Source organism: Lycorma delicatula, chromosome 2, assembly GCF_047948215.1.
Source record: "Lycorma delicatula isolate Av1 chromosome 2, ASM4794821v1, whole genome shotgun sequence".
Classification (NCBI taxonomy): Eukaryota; Metazoa; Arthropoda; class Insecta; order Hemiptera; family Fulgoridae; genus Lycorma; species Lycorma delicatula.
The window spans coordinates 31,858,335-31,882,878 of record NC_134456.1 but is presented as its reverse complement, the minus strand read 5'-3'; the positions used below and the strand labels follow the sequence as shown (position 1 = coordinate 31,882,878).

The window sequence follows — 24,544 nt, the reverse complement described above, 5'->3', positions numbered from 1 at the left end:
AACACTAGCTCAGATCAAGCCACTAAGGTTATTTTAAGAAATTATGTTGGTAGCACTGTAAGCCTCCACTGGAAAAGTTTGTGTAACAGCAATTCTTACTACTGCATTACTCGCTGTATTATTTTTGAGATTTATTTCTATGCTTACTGTATTTTCTGTTCAAGACAAAGCAGTATGTTTTGCGGCATGCTGAAGTCAATAATCTTAGTTCACTTAAAATACATTTTGATATACATACAGTAAAAGGAGTCACCACACATAAAAAAAGAAATACATAATACTTTTTCAATCAGTTCAAAGGATCAGGATTTGTTCTCAAACAAAAATTGCCTGCAAGGCTTAACAGAAGAAAGTGTAGAACGATTGACTGCAACCCTAAGTCCTAATAAACCCATTGCTTGTTGAAGCCTTGAGTTATAAATTTCAAAAACAACCATTTATTAAGTTCAACTGAAAAGGTTACATTTGCATGTAAACAAAATCCAGCTTCTTCAAGAAATAAAACCATCTGCTATATCACCAGTTTGCTGTTGAAATTTTAGACCAAAATTAATCAGAACTTTGGTTCAGGTTAAAAGAAACAAAACATTTTTATATAATTTTTATAAATGAAGCTACTTTTCACCGTAATGGATAAGTTAATAAACACAATTTACTGATGTGGATGGGGGTTTGAAAACAGACATGTAATTTTTAAGAAAGCATGTGACACTGAAATTAAGATCTGGGTAATTTAATGACAAATTGTGTAATTAAGTCTCTTTTCTTTGCTAAAAAGACTATTAATAATGAAAATGTTTATCTTAAAGGAAATCTATATCTTATGGTTTACTTAAAGGAATGAATTAAGTAAGCAATTACAACTATACTGAAAGATACGTTACATAGTTTATAGACAGAAACAAAATATCAACTGGCCATTTTCCAAGCAACAGAAGGTATGCATATTGAATTTTTTTAATTATTCTTCATTTCAAATAATTTTGTTACATTTTATAAATAAAACAATATAACTGTAAGCACTTTTGGTTTTATCTAATTTGTGTCATTAACCTAACCATTTTTTCATAATAACTTGCATTTTATCTGTAAGCTTGGAAATTTTGTTTATTTCTTCTAAATGTGGGTGTAGATAAATTGTAAAACTGTAAATAAATATACAAAGGAGCTGGACCAATCAACTACCACATTAATATGGTGTATGATTTTTATTACAGTTCACTGGCACATGTGATATTAAAAGATGACATGGATCAACAGTTACTGGTAAAAATGACCTTGGCATACGAATTTATCTGTTAATTACAACATAATAAAAGTTAAGAAATATGAGGCCTGTCCAGAAAGAAATTAATCTTGCAAAACAAAGACCTAACTCCAATCATGTAGTTCTGTTTATAGTGTATAAATACTTCTTATACTCTAATGAAGTTATTTTCTGTGTTCACATCATACTGATTTTCTAGATGAAAAATATGAAGGTTATCAAAAAAAAACATCAGTGGGTCATTGAGAACGACACACCTTAGCATGCCGTCTCTCACCGCTGAGGCTGTCCACTTTACCCTATTCTACACTAGTAACCTAGTCGCCTTTCATCTATATCCTTCTCTGTTAATACTGCTACTATAAATTCTGTAACCTTCTTCCAGTTTATTTTGCTCCTCAACATGTGCACTAGGACCTCTGCTGGGCTCATACCTATTATGCCACAGTTCCTCCTTTTAATTGCCCACCTCTCGCAGCAGAAAAATGTGTGTTCTGCATTGTCAATTCTCTCCCAGTACATACATTCTGGACCTGGCCTTCTTCCAACACGATGGAGGTACAATAGGTTGCCAGATCTGGAATCAGCTCCTTCGTGCATCTGGCTGATCCATCCTCCTACCATCTATGTCTAAATCTATCTTTTGCTTCATTTGCTTCGAGGCCTTGCGCCCTCTCGACTCTATTTAGGGCCATTAAGTCTATTGGTGACACCCCAGACAACATGCACAACGCCTCACAGGAGACTGTCCTGTAAGCTGAAACCACCCCCAGCAACAGCCTCCTATGAGTACTAACCAGTCTGTTCAAATTTCTTTTAACCCTGACTGAGTGCCACCACACTGGTACCGCATATAACATCATGGATGTCACTGTGAACGCTATCGCTCTTCGCTTAGAGGGTCTTGGAGCTCTCTGTGAAGACATTATATTCAAATTCTTAGTCATCTGTTCACCTTTGGCACATATGTCTATTATATGCTGGGTGAACCGGCAATTCCTCTCATAAGTAACACCCAGGTATTTAATCTTTTCGACCTCTGTTATTTGTTGGTTTCCAATTTGGATGGCCGGACGGTCTAAAATCCTTTTCCCTGTGAACATAATATATTTACATTTCTCTATTGCCAGCTGGAGTCCCCTCTCTTTCAACCAATTATCTATCGTTCGTAACGTGTTGTTAGCACTCTCTTGTACATCGACAGTTGTTTTACCCTTGATGAGTATCGCCAGGTCATCGGCATAGGCAATTACTTGTACCCCATCCTGATAGTCTAGTCTTAATATCCCATCGAAGGCCAGTATCCAGAATAAGGGTTCCAGTACAGAGCCCTGTGGCACACCATCATAAATATTGAAACGTAGGCACTCGCTCTGCGTGTCCACCAAGCATTCTCTATTTGAGAGGTATTCCCCTATCTACCTTCTTAAATAAGGACTGATAACTTTTTCCACTAATGCCCTATTTATTGATTCCTACTTGATAGAACCGAATGCATTTTTTACATCTAAAGCTATGAATAGGGGAATACCCCTCGTTCTCCATGTCCCGCTCCTAGTATCCTTAGCCCATTCGATCACCTTGGTCGCCGCCTGTATCGTCGAACGACCCTTCATGAATCCAAACTGATTTCCACTAATGCCTATTCCTTCCTCAAGTTCCTTAAAGATTCAGCCAGTGAGCATCTTCTCCACTACCTTCGCCATGGTATTTAAAAGACCCAATGGTCTGTATAAAGGTTCTCCATTGTCATTTGGGAGGAACACCACCCTAGATTCCTTCCAGATTCCTGAAAATGTCTTGTTTTCTAATCCATGGCTGGCAACATCAAGCATTTCATAAAGAATTCTCTTTATCAGTCCTTTAAGAAGTGCCGCTGGAATTCCGTCTGGACCCGGGCTCCTCCTATTACCCAGTTGTGCTACAGCCAAGTGCAGTTCAGAGAACGTGAAGCGTCTGGGTTCGCAATCTATAACATTTCCTGAAGTTTCTACTCTACCGGGGAATAGCTCATTAATTTGTTGTTCTACCTGCTCATTATTTAATACAGGCAGACACCTTCCAAATCGCTTGGTGATTATTTTGTATGCCTGTCCCCAGGGGTCTCCGTCTAACTCCTCGCAGAGTCTGTGCCATTGTTTTTTCTTAGACATACGAATAGCTTTGTTTAAGGCCCGTTTGGTCTCTATATAAACCAGAGATGCCTCCTCGTACTCCTGTCCGCCTCGCATTCTGAGTCTCTGCTTCCTTCTTCTGCGCGATTGTAGGAGCCATCTCAGTGTTTCAATCTCCATATTCCACCAATACACTGAGTGTCTATTAGCTCTTCTGTGAGCTACTCTGCCCATATCCTGTCTTATAACGTTAGTCAGGGCAACTGGTGTCAGATTCTGTATGTTGATAATCCTTTCGGCCGTTCTATCAATTATGATCTCAATCTGTTCCGTTGTAAAACTACTATAGGGCATTTTCTCTCTAGTCACATAGTCTGAGCCTTTTATGGTAATCATAGTGGTCACTCACCACATCATGTGGTAACACTCGCCAGTCCCAGTGTTCCCTACTCCATCTATCGTCTATGATTGCTAAGTCTAAGACTGACGAGTGTCCTCTCGCCTCATATGTAGGGGTGCCATCATTTACACAATGGCAGCTAACTGCCCCCATCATATCCGTAAGGATCTCACCTCTTTGATTGGTGTATGCGTTCCCTGCTGCAATCGCTTTACTATTGAAATCTCCTAGAATAATGACTTTCTTCCTAGCTTTATTTACTACTCCTTGTATTATGTCTAGTCTTCTAGTAAATTGATGTATGTCACAGTTTGGAGACACATAGGCACCAATCGCTAGTGTTGAATCCGACTCCACCGCCAACATGCCTCCAGATCTGGACGTCAATATCCATGCTATCCTGCCACTTACATCCATAATTGCCACGTCACCATCTGTATCCACCATCCAGCTTGATCTAGCAACAACGTACTTGTTCGGCTCCGTGATTATCAGTAAATCAGCCCTTTGCTCTATGACCAGTTCACTAACCAAATCATGAGACATGGTGCTTCTGTTTGCATTAACCATTATCACCCTAAGCATTTAAGTGTTTTGAGCACCCCCAGCCTCCGGTGCGGTGTTCTTGGCTCCCACAATCCAGGCAGCTACTATGCTCCCGGCATTCAGCAATTTTGTGGTCTCTGCCTCCACAATTGAAGCAGAGATCCATTCTGTCAGGGCCCTTGCACTCATGTTTACGATGTCCAGTATTCCAGCATCTGAAGCACTTTTCCTCTGATTCCCTAATATATGCCCGACAATTTACCCAGCCAATCCTCAACCTTTGTTCCACCAGCTTACAGACAGCCCTATACGAGGTGATAACTATAACATTTTGGGTCTCGGCGTACCCTTTCCTGATGGATGATATCTTTACCTCCTCATCACTGCCAACTCTGTTCACAACCGCTGTCATAATTTCTTGTTTCGAGGTCTACATCTTTAATATGTACAATCGTTCGCCTACTAGCTCGCAATCTCAAATCTACCTGTAGATCAGCCGCTTTATCTCTTAGTGTATTAGTAAATTCTATAGCTTTTTGCGCACCCTGAATTCAGACATGTAGTTCGTCATTTCTACCTTTTGGCAAAGATAACACGTCCTTTGCGTCCTCGTTATCTACAGCGGCTTTCATAGACCTTAGCAGATCCGCATAGGATTTGTGCCTGCTGCTTTAACTATTACCATCCAGCTATCTTCCGCTGGCGGCATGGCTTTCTTAATATGGACTTGTCCTGGTCTAGACTGATCACTTTTAGGGCCAGTATGCAATGTTAGGACTTTCACCGGTTCTGTGCTATCCTTATGTAAATACGATAGGATTTTCTTAGCATAATTGCCAATACTATTATTTGGCAATGTGAACGCTATCTTTGGTGACTGTGCACATATCTTTCTGATCGCCTGTAGTATATGCATCATTGTCTTTTTATCTGTATCTCTAGAGTCATAATAGACCTTATATTTACATCTTTGAACTTCGGCTTTTTGTGCTCCAATTACTGAAATTTCTTCCCTTAGTATATCACCAGCCGAATATTTCGGAATCTGTGTCTCTGCATCCTCATTTGTGTTATTTCTCCTTAAATCTTTGATATTACATATATCATTCACCTCACTGGGTAACTCTGTAACAGTGTTTATCTTGTCTCTGGCCAGCGTTTAGGCAGCAGATTTATCAATTGATCATCAGTAACTTTCCCTGAAAGTATTGTTTCAACATTATCCTCAGTTACTTCCAAGTCCGTCTGGGTAGCTTGGGTTATTACGTTTAATGGGGGAGACATCTCCGTCAAAGCCTTCAGCCCTATATAAATCTTCTTCATGCTCTCCGATATATCTGGAGAGGCCAGGTCCCATGTATTATTTCAATGTCATCATTAACAGACCTAACTGGTAAGTAATATTACCCAGACTATTCGGGTTTGATTCCTCCTCCTCTGAGGAGCCTTGTCTTACTCTCTTCTTGCTTTTTGGTTTCGTCGCCTTTTTCGTACCAACATTTCTGGAACTTCTAGCTCTTTGCGTGGACATATCTTCCATTGGAAGCGACCCTCTTCTACGCATTGTACACCGTTGCACTCAGGGGACAATTCCGCATCCAATGAGTACCCACTCGCCAAAATAGGGGCCCCAAAATTTTGGGGGGGTCAGGGGGTAGGTAAAATGTATCAATCCCAAAAAAGGTGTCAAAAATTTTTGGGGGGTCAGGAGATAGAAAAAGTTATGAAACGGATTTATTACTAGGAAATTTGGATGTAGGACTTATAGTACAGGAAATATTAGGAAAAAACTGTTCCCCTATTAAAGCGACTCTCAGGACTTAGAGAAAAATTACCTCTATTACTACTAGAACTAAACGAAATAATTTACAAGTCCTTGTTTACTACTAATTGAACGCTTGTATAATCTTGTCTTTCGACTTAGAAAAATTCGCAAAAATAAGTGTATTTATAACCCTATTTCACTCTAAAAGAGTTAAAAAAGCACTTCTACTTACAGTTTTAGTACATAATACCACACTTCACTAATCCAAATGTATTATTTCAGTGATACCCTCTACTATAAAATAGTAAAAGGGTATAAAAACACCAATTAACTAGGTCACTTGTTAATTATCAAAAACTCTTAAAAAACACAATCAGTCCGTGTCCAAAAAATCTTCGTATATGATGGTCCGTAATCAGTATTCAAAACTCTAATAATTCCAATCGACAAATCAATAAAAATCACCAAAATACCCGGTCAAAAATAACGAAATTGCGGAGCAGTACTAAACACGTCTACTCACGGCAGAGTCTCCAACTCGACTATGCCATCTTCACCTGAGAAAAATAATCTTCACCAGAAATAAATTGTGGTTGATATATCACAAAGAAAATTCAGAAATATACATAATAAAAACTTCAATGTTGTCCAAGTAATTTTTTTTTAATATTACTCTAGTCAACAGTTCATTTAAATATATTCTTTCAGTAACGAGTGAGAAATTTACACAATAATCTTGTAAAAGGATTTCACATAAATACTGCAGTTCCATTGAAAGTAAATGCTTTACAGTGAAATGCAGGGTGCAAGAAAAACCAGCTTGAAGGAAATTGCCATACTGTCTGATTTACTGTTGCAGCTAGTATAACTTTGGTTTAAAGTTTTTTTGTTTTTTTTTTTCATTAACTAACACACATGTAATCAACACACTTATGAACCCTTATCTATATTATGACCTGAAGATATACTGCTATTTTAGAACTTGTTCAATAATTTCAGTTGAATTTAGCCAGCACCTACTTAGTATAATGAGCATTTTTAAAAAAATGTATTTAACATTAATAATTTACCTTAAAACATGTCAATCTTGCCATACTCTGGTGATTTTAATAAGAAAAACATCATCTGTAAAGATGAGAATACCTTCAGACTGTCTTTGGTGTTTTAAAACAGAAAAAAATTACACACCTTTCTTATCAAAATTTACCAGCCTGTTTGGATAAAAAAACTTAATACTTACCCTAGCATATCGTCTAAGAAATCTGTAAGAAAGTGGAAAGCCCATATCAAAATTTAGATTTTTCAGTATTGTAATTTCCATTTCAATTACTTTTTCATCAGTATAAGCCTTGTCACCGATATAAACAACATCTTCCAGTAGTGGAGGAGATCGTTCCTGAAAAAAAAAAATATACTGATCTAAATTTTACTTTAAACTGACTGGAAACATGTTTTCAGTATATTTCAGAATTGCTATAATCAATTAATTTTAGACAGAACTTGACTGTCAGGTTAAATCCCAGTATGCATAATGCATTTCTGGTTTAACTATATTCAGTTCATCGTTTTCATTCAGACATTTGTGTGTAACCTTTAATGAGGCTGCAAAAATCTAAGTACCAAATCTACAAAAACTGTTGTTTTGTGAAAAAGTTTCACTAAATCATTACTTTTCTACTTGTAAAAACTTCCAAGAAACTGATTTTACATCTGTCACTTGTCAAGATTCTTAGTCTTGATGTGTATTGTAATAATTCATTTAAATCACTAAAATGAAAACTGTACAAGTATTAACAACACTAAAGCAATTATTAGTTAGTAATTAATAGGGATCCTGGATGATGCAAGAAAATTCATTCACTCTTTTATTAAAAAATATCTCTAATATCTTACCTCAGTGGTAGCATGGAACAACTGAAAGGTGTGAAGGGTGAAATGCCAGAGGCTGAAGCAATGCTTGAAGTTCTTATCACAAAACTGGGTGTAAATACAATTTGGGTGGAGTTTTCTTGCATGTTTTTGACATTTATTATTAATACTGGCTAATGATTGCAAAATCACCAAGAAAAAAATACTGTTTGTAATTATATAATTTTAACATTTTTATGTGTTTACAGTCAAGAAAAGAAAGAAATTTTCAGATGTTAGTGTGATGCCAAATATTGCATTGGATGGTACTAATAGTGGCTAAATTGAGACTTAGAAAGGCAGTAAGTGACAAAGTTTCAAAATTGGGAAGGTGGAAAGAAAATTTCAGAACTTACTGTGTAATATAAATTAAACATAACATCCTAAACTTGACGAAGTCTTGAAACTATTACCCCTAAGAATGGGCAATTTTATGGAAACTATTGTTAATAGTGCCAAAAGGATATGTGGCAAAGTTAGCAATTAAATGAGAAAGGAGGCATCAATGGTGGAATGGGTGTAAGGAAATGGTAAAATGAAAGAAAAATGTATGGAGAGAATAAGAAATGAAAAAAGGGTATGTAAGGAAGAAAAAAGAAGATGGTAGAATTGGAGATGAGTGATGATAAGGTGGAAACTTAATTCATAGTAAGAGAAAGGAAGGACAGATTGAATTTTAATAGAAGATGAGGGTGGATACAGTGACAAGATGTTTAAGGCATCAACGTTTGGTAAAGATACTTTGAACAGTTAAAAATGTAAACTGAAGAGTATTGGGAAACAGAAGAGAAAGTAGTGTTTTGAGATAAGAACTACAAGTGAGGAAATAACAGAAGCTAAAGGAAGCCCATTTAAACTAAACAAAGATGGGAAAGCAGCTATTGTGACAGGAGTCTGGAAATGATCAAATCTGCCGGACAGATAGTATTCAGGTCAACCAGGAAACTAAAACCTAATGGAGTGAGTTAAGGATGTTGATATTAGATTAAAATAAGTGTGATAGGGAAATTGTAAAAATTACCAGAAGTTTGATTTTATTTCATAACCAGTAAAAAGTATTAGAGAGCTCTCTGGAAGGTGGAATTACAAAAGTGTACATTTAGAACAGTCTGACCTTCAAAGAGATAGATACACAACTAACCTGATTTTCAGTATTAACTCTTCTAGATTTTGCTTGCATATTTAATGCTTTACATTTTTTGTTCCAGATAACTTGTAGTTTTACAATTTCTGCATATATTAGTGATGAGTTTTTGTCAACAGATTAAATTAACTTTAAACATTTATTTCAGCTTTTACAACTAAATACTAAAATGAGACTTTAAATGTCATCATCTGCACTGATCTAGTGAATGTGTATTTTGTACTTGGTTTGCCATATTTAGATCTTATTTTTTATTTATTATGACATTTCAGAATTTGTATGACAAAATATATTTCAAAATTTAAACTGTCAAGGTCAAAATTAATTTTGTACAAAGCAGATGATAATTTTGCCCAGCAGTGCTTTCCAATTAATAATTTATCCATATCATACTATTCTCAGATTGGTTAATATCTGGCTTGAGACAGGAAATATACTGTCACCAAATTTGTTTATAAAAATTATGGTTAGCAATATTATAAAGAGAAGGGGATAGATGAAGAGGGAAGGAAAACATCCCTGTTGATGAAATTGTTGCATGGTGAAAGCAAAAATGAAGTTCAGAAACTATTTTATGTAAGGGGTGTTGATGGTACTCAGAAATGAGAAACAAAAAAGAAAAATAACAAGCTAAAGATCTTAAAAAGGTGTAAAATGTTACTCTTGCTGGTAAGCTGGCTGAAGGGAATATGTAGACAAAAAAGTTTTTATCAGACATTAAACAAATTGATAGCAGTAAAAATTACAACACTGTATTCAACTGATAAGCAAGATACTCTACAAAATACCTGAAAAATTGTAAACCGGTAAGTATTTTCTTTTAAGAATCAGTCTTGTACTTAACAAACAGTTAAAATTCTAAGAATTATACTCTTATTTAGCCATAAGTTAATTTTATAAAAGTTATCATAATATTAAAAAATAATTTACGCCCAATTTAACTGATAAGAAAATGTCTGAAATATTTGACTTATGGCAATAATGTAAACTCCAAATAATCTTAACACATGTATGATACATACTGAATTTAGGTATTACAAAAAATGAATATAAGACATTCTTTGATATGACCAGTACAATTTCTTACAATCAGCTGTAAAATGTTGCTTATCAGTTGAATTTCAATATTGTAATTTTTACTGCTTTTTATTACAACCTCAAACCAAATAATTTCTGAATTTTTTACCTTCCCCATCTCAGATATAAGGCATCAAAAATCTAACATTTTAAAAAAATCCTGCATTTTTGATCTTTTATAAAAAAATAAAGTAACAGGACATCAGATTTCAAAATTCATAAATAGGATCTCTAGAGCTACATTAAGAAGAGGTATAAATATTAGAACTGATGTCTCTTCCCTTCACAGTAAAATACTTGAACAAAAATTGAAATTTTTGCATTCTAAATGAGTGATTCAGAACTGATTTTTAGAGCATGAATGAACAATATAGGAAAATGATATTAACATAATAAGTAGTAATTTTTGTGTACAACACAATGGTTTTTGTTTCAAGTCCCTTAAGCCAATCAGTTTCTGAGAAGGAAAAACCAAAAATTGGCATGCGAGGCATTAAAAAAATTTAACTGAATGTGTACAATTAAGAAAAAAAAAATTGTTTTGAACTCTTGAAATATGAGAGAATGAATATACAAAAAATAACAAAATTAAAAAAATGGCCATGAACCAATTAATTTTAGATTTGGTGATTTGATATACAATGACTCAGTTATCATAACAGCTGACTATCAATGATGCAAATTACTCACTCAACTTAAGCATAAATAGTTTAACCCTTTCACAGTTCACTAAAGAAAAGAGAGAAGTACATGAACTATATTAAAAAAATGTTTATTTTGGCAGAAATTATGCACACATTCCTCTATTCTTCACAAACTGATTAATAAAATTATAGAAAAAAAAAATGCATCAAAATAAGCAGCAAATAATAAAAAAAAAAAAACAAACTCTTGAAAAAACCTTGTAGCATATACATGAAAACAAACAAGAATGATAGAAATTACTTATTTCCTGCATATAAAAAATTAAATTAATGTGATTAAAAATGTGGGTTAAAATCTGTTATATGCAGAGCAGACACTGTACTATGTCTAGACATTGTTATTGAAGTATAAATGCCTCAGGACTTGCTGACATTAATATTTTATACAGTGTCTGTAAAATAATAGTGGGGGGATTTTAAATGGTTATAGCTTTGGAACAAAGCATTGTGAGAGATGAACTGTACATTATATGAAAGAGAAACACTCTTAGTTTATATATATGAAAGTTAGCACATGCATATTGTTTCCAGTACAAGCAAGCAGCATGTGCAGGTTAATCATCTTGATTGCGATGCAGAAGGTTTAATGTGTGGTGGCTTGCTATGTTTGAGTCAGTTACACATGTTAAGTGTGAATACTGTTGTGTATACAATGAAGACCCCTCACATCAATAACATTCAACTGAGACAAATAACTCAAAGAAATGGGCAGCCTACTGAAGCAAACTTGTCCAGGTTGGCCAACAGTGTATGATGAAATGACTGAAGCAGTGCGAACAAATATTTTGTGCAGCCCGAAGAAATCCATGTACAAGTGTTCTAGACAGTTGGGCATTCCTGAAACAACTGTTCACAATTTGTTAAAAATGGTTACATTTCAATGCATATGAAATTCAGGTGTTACAACAACTTTATGTACAGGATAAAGTAAAATGATTTGATTTTGCGGTAGACCAGCGTTTCTCAACCTGGCGGTCACAGTAATATGAAAAGCGGGGATTGCGAAATTAGCCTACAACTTTACATGTAAATTATAATGAAAACATATGAGAAAAAAAAAATTTATTATAAACATTTTACTAATAAGTACAAATGTAAAGAAAATTGATTGATAGTTGCATTTGTTTTTCATTTAAAAGTTTTTCCTTATGTGGATCTACGTTTGTAACATGCAAAGCAAATTGTTTTCAACTGATAAAAGACTATTCCTATATTTTGTTTTTAGCGTAACCATAGATGAAAAACCCTTTTCACAGAGGTAAGACATGGCAACAGGGATTAATATTTTCAATGCTACTGTGATTAAATTTCCATATTTACTTCGACGAGTAAGCCAAAACATTTCATTGGCAGACATTTCGATGAGCTAGTTGTGAATCTCAAATGGTAATGTATTCAGTACTCATCTCTTTGAGAAATTATTTTTATCTTCCAGGAAATACTCCAACTGAATTTTTTGCTCACATAAATGCATCTTCATGCTATCTAAACTGAGTTGAATAATAGTTTCTTGTCATCCAAATTTTTCTCAATATAATTGGAAGCGAGTGGCAAATAATCCAGATATCAAGCTTAATTTGTTAATGAAACCATGAACTTTGTCTGTCATTAATAAAATGTTTTTATCATATTCTTGTAAATTCATATTAAAGTTGTCTAAGTATGAAAATACATCAGTTAAGTAAGCCAACAGTAACACAATAATTATTCTGTAAAAACATTGAGAATAAAGTTTGTTTATCCTGGAAAGATAATATTAATTCATCTCACAATTCCAATAACTGGGTTAACACGTTCCCTGCGATAACCATCTGATTTCTGTATGGAAAAGAAGAGATTTTGTTTCTTTTAGCCCACTTCATTGCATAGTTTAGCATACAGCCTATTCTGTAATGATGACTTTTAATAAAATTAACCATTTTTAAAGCTTTTTAAATAATTTTTTTTTTGAGATTTTCTAGCATATCTTTTGTGACAAGAGCTTGTCTGTGAAGGAAGCAGGGTGTCCATTTCGCCCTTGGTGTAGAGCGAAACGGACACCTTTTTTCAGAAATTCACTGTTATTGTCTTTGCACCATCATTACATATTGCAATACATTTTGTCGTCTATATTATAGTTTTTAGTAGCTTCATAAAAAACAACAACGGACATTGTCCTGATGCATGACCAGCTATTGATTTGCAGAACATACTTTCTTTGATTGTCCCTATCGCATTCATATCTCATAAAGCATAAGAAGTAAGAAATGTTTGCCAAATCTGTCGATTCATCAAACTGAATACCAAAAAATTCATTTACTGCTGAACATTTACTTGCTGAATTATCAGATTGTGAACAATGGCAGCCATGTCATCAATTCGCCTTGACAGTGTCATTAGAATGGGAACTTTTTTCAATCTTTTGCTTCTTCCATGCCTATAAAACACTGACTGTAGCAGGCAAAATGAGGTTTTCTGCAATTGTATGGGATTTGGACATCTTGGCTACTCTTAATGTTATGAGATAAATGCTTTTAAGTGTAGTTTTATCAATCTGGCATGATTTATAAATAGAAGCTTGTTGATTTCTCAAAGTATGTAATTTTCTTTCAAAAAATTGCAAGGGTTTTTTTTAAGATCCAGATGTTTAGATTCCACGTGTCGAATTAATTTTGATGGCTTCGTAATTTTATCAAAGAGGCCTTGAAATCAAACAGTGCACTGTGACTTTCCCTCCAATTAGGTAAAACCATACTTTAAATAACTGTCACTGTGTGATCTTAGTCTTTTTACCAATCAATTCTCACTGGATGTAGATGGCTCACTGTTTTTCACAAATTTATCCATTTTGCATAATCTAATTAAAAAAAATTTGTTTTTTTTAATTAGGCGCCAGCTTGACTGACTGTTGCATCATCATATTGGTGTCAGCTTATTTCTATCACGCATTATTTATTGCTGTTTAAGTCTTAATATATATATTATTCTTAAGTGTTTTTGTTCTCACCAATTTTAATACTTTTATAGTACCTAGAAGTCTATTTCTCTTTGTCTGCCTTGATGTCATTTCTTAAACTTGTGTGTATTCAGAAATTATTTTATCAGTCTTACGTAATTCTTTAATGGTCTGCTTGCTTGTAAATTATTTTTGTTTTGTCTTTGTTCCCGAATTCCACAAGTTTTCTCTAATCGTTCTCATACTAACACTTAGACACTATTCTTGTTGTCAACACACACACACACACTCTCTCTTCTGTCCATTGCTTTGTTCGCTTCCCCTATCTCTCAGCACGCCAGCTTTGGTCATTCTAGTCCAGGCTTTCACGTTGTGCGGATGCACAAGCCTGATCCTCCAGCCTTGGAGGATCAACTTGCAATTGTCTCTCTCGTATAATGTTTAAATACTTTCTTCGCATTCATACTCTCATAAACGTTATGGTATTTCTCGGTCGAAATATTCTCTAGTTCTACTCGTCAGTGTTTCATGATTTCACCGATCTCTATGTTTTGTTTTGCCTCGTTTCTTTGTTAAGTTAATCCTCAAATTCAGTATATTACGTCTCGCTTGAAAGTGTTTCAATCACTACAAACTGCCAATTCTATCGACGCCGAATCTTCTCCAGCTGCTGATTACATTTTTCATCGATGCAAATTCTCTCCAAACTCGTTAATACATATCTGAGGTGCTACGTATTTTTCAACTTCTAATCACAAATTGTTGCCTCTGTTATTTTTGATTCGCCATTGTAAACTATGCCAAGGATAAACTGTATGTATATGTGCACTTTAATTTTACGAGCTCATTTTTTATCAATATTCATGTCTTATTAAGGCATGTTCATATCATTCATTATTTATTATAGTAAACAGTTACGTTATTAGTAAAATTTGTGAAACATTCAGTTAATCATACATTATGCATTTCAATTTCAAGTTTGGTTTAAAAAACCATTTATTCACTCAAGTGGAGTAATAATATGTTATTATTGTTCATGTGGGCCATATTTTATGTGCTTACTTATTACAATTTGTTTTTATTGTACTTGACTCTCATTCAGTTTAATGTAATTTGTTAATCGCAGAGATTAATTATTATCTATTCATGAACCGAATTCATATTACTTCTCTTAAATTAATCTAAAGAAAATAACTCCTGATGTGAAGTTACGTTTTTGGACTTCTTTGTAATTTTATATTTTCAAGAAAGCTTATTTATTAAAATGAACTCTATATGTTTACTTATTTCAATTTGATTATTGTAATTAACTCTTTTCTTATACTGGAAGATTGTCGTGGCTTCTTTTCTACAATAAACTAGAATTGCTAGTTTTAATTATTTAATGATAAGTTTGTTATTCATAAATTAGGAAAGGCCAGTGCCAATAATAAGAATTCTTGTAATTTATTTTTCTAAGTTAATGACATTTGTTCATTGCTAATTTTTCATTATTACAGAATATGTCAGTAATGCAACTGTTTTCCAGTTATACTATTTTTATTGATGTTATGTTTATAAGTATCTAATTGTAATAAGGTGTCTTATATTCCTTTGTTTTTCAGGCTTTGTTTAATTGTAGATTCTCAAAACTATTATTTGAAATATGTATTTTTTATGTAGTTATCATGTATTATAACTGATATGCTGATTTTTCATTGTATAATTTCTGTATAGAATTAAGTTATGTTTATTTCATAATTTCTTTTAATTTTTTAAGGTTATGATTTAACATAAGTTCAGTTGTTTTCTTTCTAATTAAAGTCCAATTTCTTTTGGCAAATACAAGCTGTGTGTTCTTTTATTTTTGTTAACTTTACCCAACAATATGCTTTTAAAACCTAAATAAAGGAACCTGATTCACGCTTCACATTTGAAACTAAATTGACATTCTGCAATCCCTTACATCTCTTTCACACAGCTGCGAGCATGACATGTTCAAACATATCATATGCGTGTTTGAATATGATGCTTTCACATACAATATTATACATGCAGACCAAATTACAAGGAGCACGTACACATCAAGTTGGTACCTGTGAATTGCTTGTGCTTGTACACTTTATACCCACTGCTATTACGCAGCAAAATAGTTTTAACTAGGTTTCATTTAGTTGAGATTGGAGGGTTGCAAAATATTCATTATATATTTTTTTTTTACTTTTTGGGGGTCGTGAAGCTAAAAATGTTGAAAATCACTGTTGTAGACATTTTGGATAGGTCAGAGCAGGATGATGATTTTTCAAGTTCATTTTCAGTGATGAAGCAACATTTCATGTTTCTGGACGAATACATAGGCATAATGTTTGTATATGGGTACTCTAAATCTCCACATGCCATTATTGGATATCAGCGTGACAGTGAAAAAATGAATGTGTAGTGCGCTAATGGATGAGACAAGTTATTGGCCCCTTCTTTTTGGCTGAAAAAACAATAACGGAAAACATCTTCCTGGGTATGTTAGATGGGTGTGCAGCACCCCAAATACCGGAGAATTCTGTTTTCCAGTTAGATAGAGCTTCTCCATATTTTGCCACAATTGTGCAGGATTTTCCTAATAAAACATTTTCTCAGCAACGGGTAGGACAAGAAGGTTGGATTGCTTGGCCCTCCACAGTCTCCAGACCTTACCCCATGGATTTCTGTTTCTGGGGTTATGCAAAAACACAACATTATTCCATTCAAGTTCAAAATCTTCATTTTTAAAAAAAAAAATCACTAAAACTGTTTCTTATATCACATTGGATGTTATCTGCCATGTATAGCAAGACTGAATATAGTCTTGACATGTGCAAGGCAACTAAGGGAGCACACATCAAAAATTACTGAACGAGTAAGAAACTTGGCAGTGTTTCTCTTTCATTTAAATGAACATATAGTTCATTTCTCTACAATGCTTTGTTCTGAAGCTTCAACCATTTAAAACCCCACTATTAATTTATGGATACACTGCATAAACCCGCTATAGTCCTAGTACGATGTCTTGTAATCATATAAAGTTTATTCTCCTAATATTATGTATAAAATTAGAACGTTCAATCTAAAACTTTCATTAGTCTCCCAGAATTTAATATTTAAGATTAATTATATGAGGTTAGTGAGTGAAGCAAATGTTAGGTTATATTGATATTGTATGAAGTTCAGTACACAGAATTGTTGGTTAACTAACCTTAACCTAAAATCTTATCTTAAGGTTGAATTACAATAATAAAAGGTGGTAATGACATACTGTTGACTAATGAACAGTGATTCGTTATTACATCACTAATGCTGTCTAGTGGAGAATTGCAATACTGAGATGGGTTTGCAGCAGACGTAGTACAATGTCTGCTGGGCATATAAGAGTTTAACCAAAATATTTATTTACCACATTCAAAACAAGAAAAATCAGTTTTTTAAATTAAAAACAAAAAAAGAACACGACTTTAGACATAACTGTAAGAATTTAAATAAATAAAAGCAATGCAACTTCGAAAAGCTAAATGTTACTTCTGTGAACTAAAAATTATAATAGAAAATATCAAGAAAAAGAGAAAAAAAATTAATAGCCTGGACTAAATTCAAATTATTTGCTAAAGAGAGATCCTGCCAATTCGATTAGTCAAATAAACCAGTGAAAGATTTAATTATGCAATGTTTATACATACTTTATTTCTTTACAAACAAGCAAAAATATTAGTTACTGGCTTATCATCTATTTCTTTTTATGATTTTCTAATATATTTTATTTATTAAAATGGAAAAAACAAAAAACTGACTTCGAACTTGCTTGCGATAAATAATGAGGTTGCTCCAACTAACTGCAAAGTATCCTTGTCAATTATTACTTTTGAAAGAAATTTATCAACTATTTTAACTCCAAGATACAATGTTTCATGAGTTAATTCAAAGCTTTCTTGTACTTCAACCATCCAGTCTACTAAAAGAGACCGCATATATCGTGTCAATGCAGTCTGCTTTTCCATATATTCCGTCATTGTATAATGAGCCTGAAAAATCAAATAAAAAATTCAGCATAAAAACAAAATTTAAGATTGTGTAAAATTTTAACAAATTGTTCATTATAATTATTACTTAACTTACACAAAAAGCTAGTTGTATTAATAAATCAAACTTCTAACTGAAGAACGTAGCTTTGCATTGATGGCCTTTTGCCTGACTTTTAGAATAATCTTCCTGAACAATATTTTGTCAATTGTGTCTTGTAGCTGTGTTGTAGTAATTGCTTTGAAGTGCTGAACTTTTTTTAAGTATGCAATTTTTATAGTAGACCATAACCAATGTAATATAAATTGTACTACACTATAACCAATGTTTTTTAAATGATGATACTTCACTATATCCAAAGAGGAAAACTACACATTCTGATCTAGCACAAGAACAAATCTCTTTTTTACAGATGGGTTATTTCATTCATTCAGACCAGCTGACAACTATAATTAAGAACTCAGTGCAGTAAATATATGCATATAAATTCAATTCAGAATAAATTAATATCTACATATTCATATTTATTGTGTTGCCACTTTAAATAAGTTACTAAACCATTTGAAAAATATTTTCCAATTTATTTAAAATGCAATTAAAAGATCTTCTTTTACAAAGACGATATATTACTTAGATGATGAATTTTTAAATAATACTAATTAAAAAAAAAGTGATCCATTATGAATTCTTATAACAAAGTTGCAAGGTCAATGAAGAGTATTACTTAGGAGTTTTACATCATTTACAGGAAACAATTTGAAGAAGTAATTTCACAAATATGGGCAAACAATTCTTGAATTTTGCACCATAATAACATTTCAACTCACACTTTATTCTTAATTCATGATTGTTAAGCCAAAAATAAAACCATATACTCCATATATGCTCCATATACTCTGTATTATCCAGATGTGGCACCCTGCAGCTTAAAATTGTTCCTACTGATTAAGAGAACATAAAAGAAAACAATGATTTGTTACGATAGATGAAAAACAAAATCACTAAGTGAACTTAAAGCTATACCAAAAAATTTTTCAAAGATCAAAAGAAATGCTGGCATAAGTGGATCACATCTCTGTTGGACAACGAAACAATATCAATATAAAAGAATAAGTAAATTCTTTTTGATAAAAATTGAAATCCTCACTTTTTTAATCATACTTCATACATTGTATTTTTTTATATCTTTTTATACATAGGACTGTTTGCATAGAAATTTTGAATAACAGAGAGAGTACCAGTAAATTATAGCACTCAACACTTGTGACTATGTTACTGTTAATAATGCCACACTCCTTTCCTTAGAATTAGTGTTTAAAACAAATTTGACATTTCAGTGCATTTAAAATATGCATTATAACAATTTGCAACTGAACCCTGCAAACTGTTGAGAAAAAATAAATAAAAACAATAGAAAATGAAATATTTCTTTATAAAAAAGAAGTTACCTCTCTAGATTTCAAATACTCAAAAATATCAAATGCATAGTGAGAAACTTGATGTGGGTCATCCCAGTTCTCTTTGTCAAAATTATCAACTCCTGGAGGTGGTCCTGGAGATTCTTTAGATAAATCCTTTTGTTGCCTATCATCACTAATATTTAATCTGTAAAAAAATTATAAATAATATATCACTTTTAAGTTATGAATTTAACTGAAAATTAAAACAATCTTAATTTTTAAAATGAATTTACCATTATAAATATAAACCTAAACTAATGATAAACTCTTAAAATAATTTGTACATAAAATTATGTCTATTATTAATATACTAAGGTTGGCTGGTTTTGAAATAGAGATAATAAATGTGTTCTATTGAATGATTGCTCAGTTTAGGTGATTTAAAGTGCGGAAAGGAGTAAGATTTTATATTATTGAATATTATTAGAGCTGCCACATTGTTGTGAGGAGATCTGTGTTGGAAGGACTGATGTTCTTATAATTTTAACTTTTTTTGTAAGTAAATTACATATTTTAAGGTTAAATATGCATGACTATATGAAATAATAGAACAGAAAAAGTTAAAATAACCAGATTAGTGCAGACAACAAAGATAATAAGCTTATTATTTTTGATTGAAATATTCTATCATATAAGGAGACAAAATATTTATAAGTTTTATTGATAATGAAAAATATTTTAACAAAATCTTTAGAAAATTATATGCTATGCAAGTATGCGAGTACAAAACAGATATGAATTAAAATATGGTGTAGGAAATAGAGATAAAAGGAATAATAAATAATCAGAAACAGAGAAGAAACAGTAAATTAGAAATAGATTGTTTTACACTGGTAGATATAAGTAGCCAAAATGTCAATATGAATAAGCTTACTTTTTAGCAATTTAAAAATTGATATAAAATCAATATGGAGCAAGTTGTGGAAAATGAAATTAGTAAACTAAATCTGATAGTGGTTATTGATGGAAAAAATAAGCAGATAATAGTGTTACTAAATTAAAATAAATTACTTAAAGATACGCTGTTAATAAAATAAAGCAATTTTGACTACTATAGGAAAATGCAATTTATTCTGGTCTCGAATAAAGGAATAAGGAAAGCAAGGCTGATTTAAGTAAGATCATCACTGGTATCCGTAATAATGTTCTAAAGGTGGGACTGAAAAATAATGAAATTGTTAGAAAGGTGAGACAAAATGGGAAAAACACTTGGCCAATCTAAAATAAGTGATACTTAAAAGTGCACAAAAAGTAAAGGACAGAAAAATTTTCATTACCTGTGTTTGGAAAGGAAATGAGAAGTAAGCTCAAAGAGCTTAGATGAAAATGGAGTCTCCACTGCCTGTGGGTAGTAATTGTAGTTGGTTGCCAATTTTGTGTTTCTTAAAAGAAATGCTAATAACAGTCCTTGACTAGGTATGGACAATTTTGGATACCATAAATTGCGAACTGAAGTGTTCAATTTACTAAGATTCTACAGGAAAATAAATCTGATATTATAAAGAAGTCATAATTTAACTAGCAATGAGTGTAAGCAACTGTACACAGATAAAAAAAAATTACTGGAATAAATCTATTAACACAATGAAGGATGTGAAAAAAGCTGGTGATTTTTAGAGAGCAGTTTGTTTCAAGAACTTTATTAGTAGAAAAGGTGTAACAGTGAAGGAATGGGTAACACCATTTCAAAAGTCTCCCGAACTCCATTGAACATCATAAAATATGTTATGTGGAGCCTTACATTACTAATGAAATGCTGGATGCACCATTTTCTTCAGATGTTTTAGAGAAATTGCTAAAAACTCTATGGTAATAAACATCCAGATGAAGATAGATAGAATCCCATATAAACTGTACAATAATACACCAAAAGAATTCTTGAACAAATTTAAGTTTCTGTAACAATAGTATTTTAGAAGAATAAGTGCCAATGAGATATAAAATTACAAACAAATCTCAATTTGCAATATAATAGAAAAGAATTTCATGGGACATTTTGTTGATCAAGGTATATCAAAGTAAATAGTATATTTAAAAAATTACAGACAGAGTTCAGGAAAAGCTGTTTGACACTAGAGAGTTTATTTATGCTTATTAATATAATTATACTGCCAGACTGTGAAGTCTATGTAAGAAGTGTCAACGGAGTTTAATTATTAAAATTTTTGTACAATCTACATTTTCTTTTACATATGTACTTTTAACTGTTTTAATTCCATTTTTATGATTACTCTGAATTCTGTATTTTTGCACTTTATATTATCAATTATCTCTGATAGTTTTATATCAAGAATATTGTCAGCAACTATATAGTTTTTATTTAATTCATATACTTTTGTAATGGTTTTGTTTTATAAGGACAAATTATTATCATCATTATATTATTGATACATTAAATTAAATGTAAATTTTTGAGAATTAAGATAAAAAAATGATAAAGTAAGCTAAATTATGTGATACAATTACAGAAATGCCAGTTTTTCAAGAACGAGTTTTTATTTGACTATCAAACTTAAAATTGTAAAAACAAAAATTAAATTACATTGACTAAGTTTTGAAATATGGATTCTAATTGTTTGCTGAACTTAATATTAATCTAGGCAGTTCCATAGGAAATACATGTCTACTGTTTATCAATAGGCAGAACTTAAAAACAATATTTTTACACGAGTATCACAGTATTAAATAAAATTGAGTATCAAGTATCAGCAGTACTAAATAAAATTTAATTATTATTTTATAACTGTAAAGTATACAGTCTGAAAATAGTATGTATACACTACTGGTTAAACAACTAAAAATCCACAAACTAAATTATTTTAAAATGAAAAAATTAAGGCAACTGCATCCCTTAATAACTTGATAGAATCATTATCGAATAAACATAATCAATTTATTAAAATTAATTGTTTTTCTATCAGTCTACTTATACAAAATAATTAACAGAATGACATTAAAAATTTAGTAATTGAAAAGAAAGAAAATAAAAACCACTTAGTACTTTACGTAACACAATCATACTCTAATGTATTTTAATTTGTAAGGAATTTTGTCATAATATTTACATCTCTTAAAGCTTCAAGATGTCAATAGATATTAATTATAAGTGAATGACACTAGATATGTTAATGTAACTTATGCACTTGACTGAAAAAAAGATTTTATTGAATAATTAAGTATAATTTTGTTCTTTTTTCTTTGTAACCAATGAGGTTGTTGAGAATAGATTTTGGACAAATTTTGTATGTAAAGAATGTTACAGAAATTTGAAACTGATGTAGTTGATTATGATAAAGATCCTTTATCACTGAATTCCTAAATATTACCAAATTATAAATAATTTTTTCTAATTAACAAAAAAATTTATCTAATTACCTATTAACCACATAACTCAAGCTATTTTAAGTATACATATTAAAAAAATGAAATTTTATATAATAATTATACTTCTATCGTTAATAGCTATAAATACACTAAAAACTGCCAGTACTATGGCAGCAGGGAAATGTTTTAATTAAATGGCTAGATCTCAAGTTTAAAATTATACTAAAGTGTTTAGCCTAATATTTAGATATTACTACTAACTCTTCTAAGGCAGAAACATACAAGGAGCTGTCTTCACCACTAGAGGTAGTCGCTATTTCACTTAATTGAATGGACTCTTTTGTAACTGGCTTTATTGAGCTTGGACTTAATACTTTTTTAAGAACAATCTCAGGTTTAGATATTTTGATGTCAGGTTTGTTGGTGTTTATGTTTACTTGTGCATTTGTTTCTAGCTCTTTTTTCCTAGTAAGAATAGTTTTCTTCACAACATTCTGTTTGGTCTTTTCAGTTTGCTTGTCATTTTTTTGAAGAGCAACAGATTGTTTTTTTAATAATCCTGAAGTAATAGTAGACGTTGAAGTAACAGTAGGTATTTTTACAACTTGTTTTGCTTTATTTATCACAGATGCCTGAACAGGTTTTTTAATAACTTTTTTAGTGTCTGCATTGGCTTTTTTGTCAATAGCCTAAAACAAAAGATCAAAGGATAAACAAATTATTAATATTATTCTGGAATCAAAGTGGTCCTTAAAAAAATTGAAAAAAAAAAATTATAGTAAAATTTCTCAGATGATTTTGATAGGTCTTGCTGATCATATGATTCAACAGTCATCAAGATGATTGATGATCTTGATGGGTCACAGCTGGCTTTTGGTCTCCTCTGTGACCTCTTATCAAAAGCATCTGATTGCGCAAGTTAAGAGCTGCTGCTCCAGAAACTTGTGTAATATGGTGTTTCTGGAGCTGCTCTTACTTTGCTTAAGTTCTACTTAAAAGATCGTAGGCAGAGTGTTCATGTCAGGTTATTAAGCAGTAGTAGCACCTACAAGTTTGTACCTGATCGTGTTCCTCAGGGATCTATTTTTGGGCCAATATTTCTGATTTATGTAAATGACTTAAGTACAACATATATATATATATATATATATATTAAATGACTGAGTGCAATATATGCCAAACTCAATGTGTCTGTCAAAACTGGTTAGGTTATGTTTACTGACGATACCATGGTGGCTTTTACAATTTAAATTATTCTAATTTCCCTAATTTAGTAAATAGTGATCTTATCAGAATGAGTTAATGGGTTCTGGGTAATGGCTAGCTACTTAATTCCAATAAAATACAAGCAATAAGGTTTCATTTGAATCAAGAAACAATTTCTGATAACTCCGCTTTGTCTTGAAATTTTCAAGTTCTGCTGATTTTCTGTGTCTCATGATTGATGATACCTTTACTTGGAAGGGCCAGGTTCAGTACCTGTTATTTAAATTAAATTGGGCTTTTTTGTTATACTTACACTATCATGTATAGTGAAAGGAAAGCTGTATTGGTGTATATTCACTTTCAAATTATGGAGTAATTCTGTTGATATATAAAAATTTATTATTGAAAAAAAAAATCATTCATGTGATTCATCAACTGAAATCTGGTGATTTATGCAAGTTAGTTCTTTTAGATATTTTAGAAACCTCACTCTTCCATCCATTTATATTTTCCAGATTATACTACTTATTGAAGAAAAGCTATCAGAAGTGAAACATGTGTAAAATGTGATAGATCTTTTGGAAATTATCTTTAAATGTGCTTTATTTGTAATATGCTACTGGGATATGTTTGGAAATAGTGTTATAATTGTAATTTTGGATTAGTTT

At 32.0% G+C, this 24,544-nt stretch overlaps 1 protein-coding gene across 1 annotated transcript in view; it reads right to left on the bottom strand.

Moving 5' to 3' along the window:
• Nucleotides 1-24,544, bottom strand: part of CycB3 (cyclin B3) — a 64,694-nt gene that overhangs the window by 28,786 nt on the left and 11,364 nt on the right. Inside the window, exons 3-6 of the mRNA XM_075358592.1 lie at nt 22,932-23,359; nt 19,335-19,491; nt 17,658-17,888; nt 7,333-7,488 (exon numbers count right to left, since the gene is read on the bottom strand). Coding sequence (XP_075214707.1) covers nt 7,333-7,488; nt 17,658-17,888; nt 19,335-19,491; nt 22,932-23,359 — 972 coding nt within the window. The remainder of the gene's footprint in view (nt 1-7,332; nt 7,489-17,657; nt 17,889-19,334; nt 19,492-22,931; nt 23,360-24,544) is intronic.